At 39.3% G+C, this 12,956-nt stretch overlaps 1 protein-coding gene across 1 annotated transcript in view; it reads right to left on the bottom strand.

The window, feature by feature from the left end:
- Positions 1–12,956, bottom strand: part of PGAP1 (post-GPI attachment to proteins inositol deacylase 1) — a 44,590-nt gene that overhangs the window by 11,543 nt on the left and 20,091 nt on the right. Inside the window, exons 5-18 of the mRNA XM_033168833.1 lie at positions 11,226–11,386; positions 10,426–10,478; positions 10,247–10,313; positions 9,938–10,043; positions 8,864–8,919; positions 8,164–8,247; positions 7,962–8,011; positions 6,136–6,187; positions 5,778–5,855; positions 4,792–4,867; positions 4,184–4,257; positions 3,989–4,040; positions 1,290–1,356; positions 442–550 (exon numbers count right to left, since the gene is read on the bottom strand). Of these exons, the coding sequence (XP_033024724.1) occupies positions 442–550; positions 1,290–1,356; positions 3,989–4,040; positions 4,184–4,257; positions 4,792–4,867; positions 5,778–5,855; positions 6,136–6,187; positions 7,962–8,011; positions 8,164–8,247; positions 8,864–8,919; positions 9,938–10,043; positions 10,247–10,313; positions 10,426–10,478; positions 11,226–11,386 (1,085 nt within the window). The remainder of the gene's footprint in view (positions 1–441; positions 551–1,289; positions 1,357–3,988; positions 4,041–4,183; positions 4,258–4,791; positions 4,868–5,777; positions 5,856–6,135; positions 6,188–7,961; positions 8,012–8,163; positions 8,248–8,863; positions 8,920–9,937; positions 10,044–10,246; positions 10,314–10,425; positions 10,479–11,225; positions 11,387–12,956) is intronic.

Genomic DNA, 12,956 nt, shown 5'->3' with positions numbered 1-12,956 from the left:
AATAAATACAGCACTCTTAAAATGCTCACTTCACAAAAGGTGAAAACGCGATTGAGCTTATTTAAAATATTTTATTACCCGCACTGCAAAGCAATCCCAGAGCGGGTTACAACTTAAAATTCAGATCCATGCAAAATGATTTGCAATCATAAGGAAACACTGAACGACAGGCCTAGGCACTAATTACTGAGCAAAGACCAGGGAAAATAAAGAATTCCAAAACTGGGGTCCCATTACCAAGAAGGCCCTTCTCCTACTCTGATATATAACAAACATCAGTTGGCTGCAATACAACCAAGGGAGCTTCACTTCAGTTGTGCATCAAAAGGCTTCCACTGACTGTCTTACCACAATACTGAAAATGGGCCCCCTTGTTTTGAAGGAAACTAGGAGAAATATAACTCTCTTTTTTATACTTACTTCATATAAGCTTTTACTTACTTCATATTGGCAATCTGAAGATGAATAAATGTTCAACAATGGAACAGCAGTGTCATTTTCAGGCTGGGCAATGTGCAGCTTTGCAGAAATCTCAGTCGAAGATGGAACCCTGTGGTGGTTATGTTATGTTTTTTAAATATTGGTCTGCAATGAACACTTGTCCAATCTAAAATAAAGTCTGATGCGATCCTGTTAAGTGTGCATGGCATTATGAGATAGGAGAACTCATTTTGTGCAGGAGGATACATTGCTAGCTTTCGCTGCAGGTTCCACTGGTTGTTGTTTTTAACGACGAGCTAAAAAGCAGACATTCAGAGCTGTCATTCATTTAACAAGTGGCACTACCGCTTATCAAAGTTTCCATATCATCCAAACTATTGTTGAAGCTAGTTTGCAAACTCTGATTAGGATAGGAGCCATGGTTTTTACCAGTGGAGACAACACTGTCAGCAAGGCAGTGAAGAGACTGCTTGAACCTATGAACAAGTGACCAGCAACATAACTTTTCCAGATCACTGCTCAAGCCTCTTCTAACTGATACCTTTTTGGAATTATTCTAGGAGAGGCATACACACATGGAAGCATCATGACAAAGCCATGTCTCATGTGAAGAAACGGGCATTAGTAGGAATCTTCTGGCTACTTAACTATTATTCGGTGTTTTGTTGTTACACACGAAACCTTCACCCTTCCTTAAAAACTCGGACATTAAGATCATTTGCTATCCCAAATTTTGTGGTCTTATTTACCCGCATATTGTGAGAATGCATTCATATAATATATGGAAGTCCTATATGGTGTGACACTTTTCAGTGACATAAAGAAATCAAATGATGGTAAACTCTTACTGTGACAAAGTTAAAGAGTCTTCATAGGACCATGGTATATGAAGCTGGTACACAGAAGGTTTCCTTTCTGAAAGAAAGAAGCAAATGAAAGTACATAATAAAACAAAGAGCCAAGCACGTGGTGAAATACAATTTAAATCAGGCCACTACAACAGGAATCTGCTACAACAAATATTAAGAACAAACTTTTCAAAACGTATCATGCTATCAAAAAGCAAGTCCAAGGAGTATTTTGCAACACTTTAGGTTCTGCTGTGACTTGAGAGACCAAGCATGAGGCCCAAATGTCCTTTGACTCTCTTTTTGTTTCTTTAGATCTTAATACTTAAAAATAGTCATAAAACAGCTAGAATGTAAGGCTGTAGAATTATATTGAAATGTAACAACATCTAAAATAAAGATAATGTGTAATTCTCTTTTTCCAATAACTATCTCCCAGTTGCTCACAATCTCTAATGCTCGGCATTTTAATTTTTTTGCTTCTCTGCCAATGTGTCTCGTCTGTCTCAATTTTGTATTGAGCCGCACTTCTCATTATTCACGTCACACTGCAGACTCAAGCGGCATGGCAGACTTAATATTAGGGCTGTGTGATATCATAATTTACCCGATTCCAACTCTGCAGGAAGGCACAGTGAAAGAAATATAAAGAGGCTTATGAAGTACCACAAGAGCAAAGAGAAATGGCAACTGTGCCACTCAGAGAGATAAATGGGAAGGTCATTCACAGAACAGAAAATGTATCTTCACTTCATCCATTTTCACTCTTAAGTGGCATTAGATTGCCAACTTTAAGGAGAGTGTCGTGCACCCAGTTCAAGTGGCAATTTAAAAATGACAGGCTTACAATGCATAAGCTTCCTCTCTGCACTGACAGGCACTTCCTGGGCAAGAGGATGATAAGGTTCTACACATCCTTGCTGGCATAAACGGGAGATTTCAAGATGCCAAGCTGTTGTGTGATTGTTATCATAAAGTGGGGGGAACCCAGCCACATAAATCTGCCTTTATAATGCCTAACATCCAAGCACTACCCAAGACAAAGTGAATCAGTTTGGATTAGGGAAAGGATAACTATAAAAGATCAAGGTACAAACTGGTAGTCTGCTAACACAATGGACAATGAAAGACCATGCCTTGTTATTAATTCTAACCTGCAAGATCTGTGGCGGGGGCAAGAGGAGAACTTCAAGAGCAATCCAGGTTCATTTTAAATGTTGTGTGCCCGCAGCATAATGAACCGGTCATTTTACCACTGTGAACCCTGAAAGCCACTGACTTTAACATAAGGAATTAATATTTTCATTCTATCCACATCACCATGTTTCCAATGGGCCTCTCTCTCTCTCTCTCTCTCTCTCTCTCTCTCTCTCTCTCTCTCTCTCTCTCACACACACACACACACACACACACACAGAACACATATACCATCTCATACATATGAACTGAAAGCTTCCCTCTGAAACATAAGCAGATTAGAAAACAAATTTAGGCATCTTATGGATACCAACTACGTTTGCACACATGTAATTCCTCTCTCGCCCACACAGGGATCTATATATACCAAATCTAAACGATCAGAACAGAGTTTAGAATAAAACTTAGCTCAGTGGCAACACATATTTAGCTGGTTTACTAGGGCACACCAGGTGCTCACCAGTGATAAAATTCTCAGTCCACACCTCATTAATGAAGCAGAGTCCTGAATCAACTGTCACATCTCAGTTACCATTTACATTAGAAAATATTTTAGCTCTATTTGGGGGGAAGAAACACACACACACACACACACACACACACCTTATTTTCTTTCAAACATTTCACCCCAATCTTGTGATGCTCAGGAAATACCCCAATAAATAAGGGATTAAGAATATTAAAATCTATGGACTAAAATGAATTTTGCCTTTGCATTAAAAGCTTAAGCTTAAATTTGCCTCCCAAGCACCCATCAATTTTTAAATCGACCAATTAAAAAAAAAGTTATTGTGTAACAGAGTCCTTCCCCCCCCCCCACCCATGATCAGAGCAAACAAAAAATAATGGATTCTGAAACACACACTCTAAATGGCTGATTTAAGCAAACATCTCCACATGCTGATACCTTAGCTTATTTGTAGTTCACTAGTTCACCTGCTAAACTTGAGATAATAGTTCAGATCAAATCTTCTAGATTAACAGACCTTTCAGACCTGATATATATCTATCAGCTAGCAGAGTTAACATAATATGAAGTCAAGCTGGGGTACTGCAGAAAAGCTGAGCTGAATTGTAGAGTGCTTTGTAATGAAGTGGCAAGCTCGGCTACTGAAACTATACTTCAAGAAAAGAAGAGGATTGTTATGAAATCTCAGCAAAACTCAAGAAAAACGAACAAAAATTGGGAGATTTTAAAAGCAAGGAAGAGCAAGGTGAGCCTTAATATTGGATGTGCCTTGCTCAAATGTGAATCAGTAGGTTTCAATATAGTACATGGAATTGTACTGCCAACTACCCACATCAGTAAACAAAGCAAAATAAATAAACAAAAATCAAATAAGGTAAATTTTACAGCGAGTCAGACTACAAAATGACCTTAGAAATAAAACTACAGAACGAATGACAATACAAAAATAAGAGCATGTGAGTAATTAAGTACATGCATAGGATTCCTGCCCCTTCCTCACTGGTTTAAAAGTGATTTCTGGAAATAAATTTACCTTTAAGCGACTGGCAGCGGCTCTCTATCAGGATGTTAAAAGCTTGGTATATCTAAACAAATGTAACAATGCAATAAATATTAGTTTACTAGAACTCCCCAAAAGAACTAACCCAAAACAGAAAACATATAATGAAATAATAATAATAATAATAATAATAATAATAATAATAATAATAATAATCAGTATTTATACCTGACAAAAATGTTGAAGCTGAACCTTGTGAATAAGGCCAGTTGAATTCAATACGATTTTGTTTGAAGAAAGCCCTGTAGAAAGTATTGCCTCATGTCATAAGTAGTCAGTAAATTATCATTATTATTTATTTCATTTCTATACCGCTTTATATTTTTAAGAAATATCTCAAAGCGGTTTATAGAATATTAAAACCTCAATAAAAGAATCTGAGGAAAGTCAAAGATAGAGCATACAGTCAAAGCAACATAATTAACAGAAAACTAAAATATTATCTTAAAGATTTTAGTCTTTAGAGTCACAATTAACAAGAAATAATTATTTAAATACAGTGGTACCTCGGGTTACATACACTTCAGGCAACATATGCTTCAGGTTACAGAAATGTACGCTTCAGGTTAAGAATGTTACTTCAGGATAAAAACAGAAATTGTGCTCTGGCGGCGCAGCGGCAGCAGGAGGTCCCATTAGCTAAAGTGGTGCTTCAGGTTAAGAACAGTTTCAGGTTAAGAACGGACCTGCGGAACGAATTAAGTACTTAACCCGAGGTACCACTGTACACAGAAACAAGAATCGTGCATTTGTCATATGCAGTAAAGGAGGCCTACCAAATGAAAAAAGGTGGGTCACAGGAAGCTGTACTGTTCTTGAAGCTTCGTTAAAGAACTCGCAGTCAAAAGTAAACTGCAACAAAGAAATACAAAGTAATTTCTAGAATTTCTGGCAGTGGTCCACATAGCATTTCATCCTCACAAAGTGGAAAACCAAGACAAGGTACAGTGGAACCTCAGTTGTCAAACGCTTCGGGAGTTGAACATTTCAGCTTTCAAACGCTGACAACCCGGAGATGAATGCTTCCGTTTTCGAACATGCTTCGGAAGTCAAACAGCTTCCGAGGTGCGTTTCTCCATTTTTTCAATGGATTTTGCCGACTGGCAATTGCGCCTCGGTTGTCAAACGTTTAGGAAGTTGAACGGTCTTCCGGAACGGATTACGTTCGGCAACCGAGGTTCCACTGTATTAAACTTCACACCAGGAGAACTGGGTTCGAGAGCTGACTCAACTATAAACTTAACAAATCACCTTATTAGCAAACAGAAATAAGCATAGTGGGGTCATTTCTGTATCACCTGCAAATGTTCTGCCGATTCTCAAATGTGTCATTTGGAACTAAGGCTTATTTTAGGCTCTCTTGTGGAGCCTAAAGAATGGTTTGTGCTTTACCCCAGATACTACAGAGGCAAACAACTATTGCAGTCAATCCATTGATCGTCTAACACAGGAACTCAGCCCTGCAGATGTTTTGGGACTACAACTCCCATCATCCCTAGCAGGGCCGTCTTAAGCATATCCAGCGCCGTGGTTAAAAGATCCCTCTGGCGCCTCCCCACCCCCCGTTTCCCAGAGTTGATGACCTTTTTACAGCGCTGCCGGCAGCTTTGTGGGGCTGGAGGAGGCAGGCAGCAGCTGGAGGGCAACTCCTCCAGCGGGGAAGAGGCACAGGTTCTGGGCGTGGCGCTTCAGGAAAAGTTATGTAAAATACTCAGATTTATTGGTTTTAAACACACACAAACTAGACACCCCTCTCTATTACCTTATTTCCATTGACAGCTGGTATATGAAGCACAAGATGAGACAAAGAAGGATAGTCTTGAAGTTTCAGAGTCACAGTCTAGAAAGACAACACAAGCAAAAGTAATGTTTAACTGACCTGAAAAGTGTATTTTGAGTCTTTTAAACAAAATCATGGTGAAAATAATTCCCAAGTCTCCAACAGAGCACTTAAACCACAAGGAAAAACTGGAACTGTTAATTTTATCACAGAAGCTCTTCAAAATGTACTTAAGTGGATTCTGCAGTGTTTAAGTGCACAGCACATTTATATTCTCTTAAATACTGAGTAAATAAACAAAACAAGTGTTTAGTTTTCAAGGAAATGGTGCAGTTTTTACCTTAACTGTTGGCAGTAATTCAGCTTTCCAGCTCAAATCAACACCTCGCAAACTGTAGAAAATTAACATAAAAAAATTCTTAGAGATTGGAGAACCATGCTAGATGATGTTCATGAACATTTATTTCAAGTTTCTTATGCACAATGCTATGTTTTAATTGGTAAGCAAGTTTAGAAAGCAACTCTAATATCACTACAGTGGTGCCCCGCTAGACGAATGCCTCGCTAGACGAAAAACTCGCTAGACGAAAAAGTCTATGGGGCTGCCTCGCAAGACGAAAATTTTTCGTCTTTTTTTTTCATCTAGCGAAAACCACGGTTTACATTGCCGCTTTGCTAGACGAAAAAACTGCTAGACGAAAAAATTCGTAGAACGAATTATTTTCGTCTAGCGGGGCACCACTGTATTTTTGATAACTATAGCTAATGTGGTGTAGTGGCCAGAGTGTCAAATTAGGCCTTTGTGGAAATGCATGTCTAAATTCCCTCAGACAAGAAACTGTAACACAATAACTACATTCTAGAATTATGGAGAAGCTTTCTCTTCCATTTTAGATTCACTGTAGCACATTGCAATTTTTTCATCTGGACAAACTGTGGTTAATTTTAACTGTGGTTTGCTGAAATAAGCCACCTTCCAACTGTAATCTGTGAAATTGGCTTGTTTCAGCAAACCATAGTGAATAGGGTTGCCATACGTTTGAAATTTCCCAGACATAACCGGAATACTGCTGTCGGAAGCAGTGTCAAGGCGTAAATCGACAAGATGTCCAGGAAAATGCGGGTGTATGGCACCCCATGTCAGCAGTGTCGTTTTTGGTGGTTTTACTTTTTAAAAAGCTCAAAAACATCCTTTTTTCGTTTTCTTTTTTTGCAATTTTGGCCAAAAAGCTCAGTAACTTTGGGCAAAACTAAAACAAACACAAAAACTTTGCGCACGCCCCCCAGCTTTTATTCCCTTCTTTGACTGCAGAAACTACCCTTTACCACTGGTCCAGACTTTTACTGTGTCTGATGTTCCTGCACAACAACTAATTAGGAAATAGCCTGTTCTGCAGCTTTCTACATGGAAGTTATAAAGGGAAGGCAGCAAGCGGGCACAAACTCCCTCTAAATATTGTTCTCATCCTCTTATGTAGGGGAAGTTTAAGGATGTTATACCAAAAGAAATCAAAATTAAAAATTAAAAAATTCTTAACGTGCCACTTTGTGCAAACATTTTGGTTACCATTCAGTGGAAAAAATAAAATAATGGCTAATGAATGCATGGAAGACTGTTAATGTATAAACTGGCATACTGCAAACAAATACTGGAAGGCCTTTCCTTGAGCAAGAACTATTTTGAGCACTGGAAATGCTTTCTCATGTACTGGATAAACCATATGAAAGTGTTACAGTGCTGAATGTGATATTATAATATGGCTATATTAATGTTCTTTTCTCCTCTTTCTTCAGTATTTAAATATAACTGTAGGGTGCTTAAGCTAATTTTGAATATGTTCAAAATCCACCAGTCCCCAGGGGAATCCTATTCATTAAAGCCAAATACACAGCTAACCGTGGGATTATAGGGATTCTCCTAATCCAAGAAGTGGATTAAGGCAGGTTTAAGGGTGGCTTAAATTCCTAGTATGTCACAACAGTCTGAAGAGGCCAGAAAATGCAACACAAAAATGAAAACAAAACGGAACTAAGCACCACTCATTTTAAGCAAATACAAAACCAAACCTTATTTTTAAAAGAACATTAAAAACAGCAATAATTTGCACAAGTATCTTCTGCAAACTGTTCTATTTTACTTGTTTATGAAATGTAAAATATATTTACCACACAGATGAGGAACTATTTATGCAGCCATATATCCAACTATTTGTGTCCTGATAGATAAAACCAATATGTGGGGGAGAAAAAGGGGGTAAGAATACATGTTATAGCTTGGCATACAAAGTAGTGAAAGCATTTAAATCATTTTCTTACTATAAATACATAAGAAGTTAAGTCAAGCCGCAAAGGAAAGCAATTTTCTCACCAACATACTGCTTTGACAGTAGACATGACTGTATGGTTTTCGATGGGCTGAGAGAGGGAAAGTAAAGTATTTTCCATCCGATTCCTGTTCAGAAAAGGACAAAAACATGCTGAACTGAAACCGTAGTACTGTAGTTTGGAGAACTGCTGGAACGGGATCGAGCAGACATGGTTTCCAATCACCATTAGCCATTTACAGTTCTGGAGCCAAAAGCTCAGAAGTAGAGCACATACTTTGCAGGCAAAAGGTCTCAGGTTCAATACCTGGCATCTCCAGGTAGGGCTGGGAAACAAGACCTGTCTGAAACCCTGGAAAGCCTGATTTGGTATAAAGTAGGGTTGGAGAACTCATCAAAGCAGCCCAAGGGATGAACTCCCTTTTGGGCCACCTTCCAAGGGCCGTATGGTAGTGGCGAGTGGGGCCAGAGGCAAAAAATGGGCAACACAACAGTAGGCTGGTTTCTACACACACACACCTATTCTCCATCCAAGCAAGCATTTCAGGCAGGCAAAAAACACGTGAGTGTGGACCAGAGCCAGTGAAGACTTTGGCTGGTGGAGTGGAGTTGTGGCCCGTGAAGAGTTCTAGGGACCAAATAAGGAGGCCTTAAGTTGCTCCATTTGCCCGCTGGGCAGCTTCCCATGTCATCTATCCCAAATTAAATAAGTTACAGTTAAAAGAAGAAATCAACACAACTCACATTGTACACTGTATAGGACCATTTTGAAGTTTTTATCTGGATCCAGTTTACTTCTCCTGCAATCAAGCAACATCACTCTTCACACATCCAGGAATAAAATTCTTCCTCACTTCCTACAAAATTACCACCGTTTTTGTTTTTTCACTTTCTAACTTCAAATAGTATCAAGCCATGATATCTGCCAAGGACCCGACTTCATACAAATAAGGAATAAGCTTAAGAATATACAAAGATCCATTTCCCTGACGGTGTTGTACTAAACCACCCAAGATTTAATGTCATAAAAGTATAGCACCAACTTAGAACTAGTTTAGCATGCTGTATGGAGTTGGTACAAGAAGTTAGAGAAGCCACACATAGGCCACATTCATATACTGTCAGAGACAAGGCTAAGGAGTATTACTCTGATGGGGAATGATGGGAGCCTCCCCCTACCCTCTGCTCCTGACCAGGATCCTGAGGCTGCCCAGGAGCAGTGGAGCAGTATAGATTTGGAACAGCGGTTTGCAGAGGGGCATAGTTCTGAAGACAAAAGTTGGGAAGAACTGGGAGGTGAACAACAAAGTCAGGAAGAACAGGAAAAGAGAGAGCTAACAGACTCTCTCTTGCTGGAAAGTATTCAGCCTATCAGTCCAAGGTCACATAGAGCAGATAAGGTGACTGCACAAAAAGCAGGGTGGTTGCAAAATCAGGTTGCAAGATGCGGAAGTGACTAGGAAGGAAGTGGATGGAATCCTTAATTGGGAACACCTTCATTGCGAAAATGGATGCTTTGTTCTTTTGCTGTGATCATTAAAGACTCATTAAGTGGTAAGGGACTTTTTTTTGCTTTGTCCTGCTTATCTACAGCCAAAGGGGGGGGGGCAAAGCCAAGACCTAGGAGCCTGACATATATACAATGCTAAACCATGGTTTGGTTCTATGTGCACAAAATGGAAAAAGCCCAAATAAAGCATCAGGTGGGAGAAGGAGCTGCCAGTGTTTAGTTTCACCAGAGATCACAGCTTATTTCAAACCCATTTTACTTAGACTCACTACTAACCCTGACCTTGTATAAAATAAAGATAAGCTAACCTGTTAGTTCAGCAACAGATTCAGGGCTCTCTTCATATAATTTTGCAGGGTGCCTCAGAAAGTGATGATTTAACACTAGCATTCTCTTCTGTGGATCTTCTGTTATCTAAGAATTAACACGTGATTTCAGAAGAATTTTAACTTAAGTTTTGGTCACCATGAAGCATATTTATACTAAACCCAAGACAGAATATGGATTAAAATTAACATCATTAACATTAATACCATCACTATTTACAACAGTTCGAAATTACTCAGACAAGAACTGCTCTTTTAATGGAACATGGCTGCGTTTCAAGAAATACAAACCTGCTTAGTGTTTTCATCAATAAGGTCAAAAAATGCTCGGATGGTAGCCAAGATCAATTCTTTACACCTATAAAAAGAGTGTAAGGGAAAAGGCTAGTTATAAAAACTACAGGTAAAAATGAAATCAAGCAACAAAAGGAGAGTCAATTCGGGTACCTAATCTGGTTCTAGCTGCTTACCAAACTATGGAGAGATGGTCTGTTGAAGCCCAGACACGAGGAATGGCTGAAGTCTATTTAAGAAGAGATTTCTATTACTTCTTTTCAAAAATTACTAATGAGAAACATTTAATATTATCTTAATGAAGAAAACAGAGAGCTGAAATCCTGCCCACAGGAAGCTTAAATCCCAATGGCAGGGATTCAAAGGGCTAGTTTAGATATCCACAGCACAGCAGAACTTCTGTCTTTCGCCCTGTAATAGCAGATCACTATGCCTCAGAACTGCGACTCAATGTCAAAATTGGTTTGACATGTAGCATGGAGAGCGGCTGTTCTGGAAGGGGAATGCTAAAAGTGCCCTTGGATATGTAAAATTATTGATGTGTGATTCTTTGGATCCTTCTGTTCAGCCCGCAGGACTGCAGCCTTTAGACAGAATCCAAAAATTTACTTTAGGCAAGCCCAATCTCTTAGTCATGTCCAGTAGGATTTCTTATTTCTTCCTGCTAGGCCCTTTTATCAGAAAAGGGATTTGGGAGAAAAACGTTTAAATACTGGCCCAAGCATTACACTTCTAATCTTACAGGGAATCCACATTTCTTTGGTAACAAATGTCACTGTTTCCACTGGGACTGAGAGCTGAATCTAGAATACAACTTTAATCACTCCGGTTATAGTAAATGCCAGGGCAAGGATAAAATATGCAATACCTTTAACAAGAATCCTTCAGTGTGTACAAGAGCCCTAGGGTTGCAAATTACTTATCCCCAAATCTGTAAATATTACTTTAATTTTAAAAGAATGGGTGCTTAGTTTACCACAACACATAAGGCACTGCTTTGATGACTTGTTCGGGGCAGAAAAGCCAATCCTGAACGAACTTGATAATCTCGAAATCCTCCCGCCACAGAAAGAGTCGTTAGATTCTTTATTTCTTTAGCCTTCTGAATCCATTTCTGGTTTACCGCTCTGTAAAAATCTTCCAAAGGAAAAAAGTTGTTTTCAACATTAGTTTAGCAGCATTTGTTTAGAGAAGTCCAAATTCTGAATCTGGCATAATTGAAGTGAACAACCACAATGTACCGGTACATTAAAAGCTATACTTTCTTACCGGATATTAAGAATCATCTGAGGAGAGCAGCATCAAAAAGATATGTATCAAAACCACCAGCTAAATGCTACACAGTAAAAGAGAAAGGAAGGCGAGCTACTCAAGGGAAATGAGCACAACTTATTTTCGAGTCTCACGGCTGATTCAGACACGGCATTCTTCTTGGTTAGCACACATGAGAGTCACTCTCACATCTGCATACTTGGAAAGAAAATAATAATTGAGGTTTCAGTACATCTCTCTCACTCCTGATCAGGCCCACATACTCAATAATGGATAGGAATCTATCCAAAGGTGAGATCCATATATTACCACCTCAAACAGTACCATTTTTCTGGGAATGCAGAGATGAGGCTGGCTCCCACATATGCAAAACCATTAACAGATGACATGTGAATCAGCCCACACAATGCAAACTAAGGCAGCAGCTTTAGCAGTCCCAACTAAAATCAGTATTAGCTCAGAGTGAATGTGTTTAGAATCAGGCTGCAAAGACTTCCCAACACAATTGAGGAAATTGTAAATGTCAAGCATTCATTCATTCATTCATTTCAAACAAGAGCACTATATTTAAGTAACAAAACCAGTGTGCTATGTTTTACTTCTCCGTTTGGGGAATTTTACTTCTCTTTTTTGGGAGTACAAAAAACAAAACAAAACACCTTCCATTTTCACATACATAAATAATTGGGAAAGAGGCCAACCACAGAGGCAACTCTTCCCTTTCGGCTGCAGGCAAAAAGTCCAGGAGAAGGAAAAGGAGACTTGGAGGAGGAGAGGACTGCTGAAAAGAAGTGACAGGAGACAGCAGCAGCAAAGGGCATAGATGGAGACAGGCCATTAAGGGGGGGGGGGAGACTTTAGAAATGATGCAAACAGTTCCCACTCCAACAGCCAGAATGGCAGAGGTTGGCCTGGCAGCCTGGGGGTTACCTGTTCAATTGAGAAGATGCTGGCACATTGCTTTTATTTTTTTAAGAGCAAAATAGCACAGCTGCTTCTTGTTGGATGCTGCTTCCAAATTCTGATTGTGAGAATTAAATTCATTGTCACCATGGCAACCATACTTACGGAACTCCTGCTCCATTCGGAGTCTTTCGTTTACACTCATGCTGCAGTTAACTTGATGCTAGCAACTATGCATATTGGCTATGCATATTGGCCTAACTTTGGGGTATGAGCGGTAGGCTCATGAAAAACAATGTACAGGTTTAGTCAAGGTGACAGTGGTCTTGGTCATCAGAATTCTAACACAAAGGAATCCTGCACAGAGCAAACTGCATCAAAAACATGCAGTAAAACCTTCAAGTGGCCTAGATTTCAAAGTCCTTCATTTTCTTGTAATACTTCCATTAGTCAAGAATCTGAGTTTAGAAAGCTGCAAGTCATTCCATTAGACTTTGATATTCAAGGGATTCTCTCAGTGTCCCAGTTCTGT

The sequence above is a fragment of the Lacerta agilis genome, chromosome 1 (assembly GCF_009819535.1).
Source record: "Lacerta agilis isolate rLacAgi1 chromosome 1, rLacAgi1.pri, whole genome shotgun sequence".
NCBI lineage: Eukaryota > Metazoa > Chordata > Lepidosauria > Squamata > Lacertidae > Lacerta > Lacerta agilis.
Note: the sequence above shows the minus strand (reverse complement) of the source record. Positions and strands in the feature narration are given on the sequence as shown.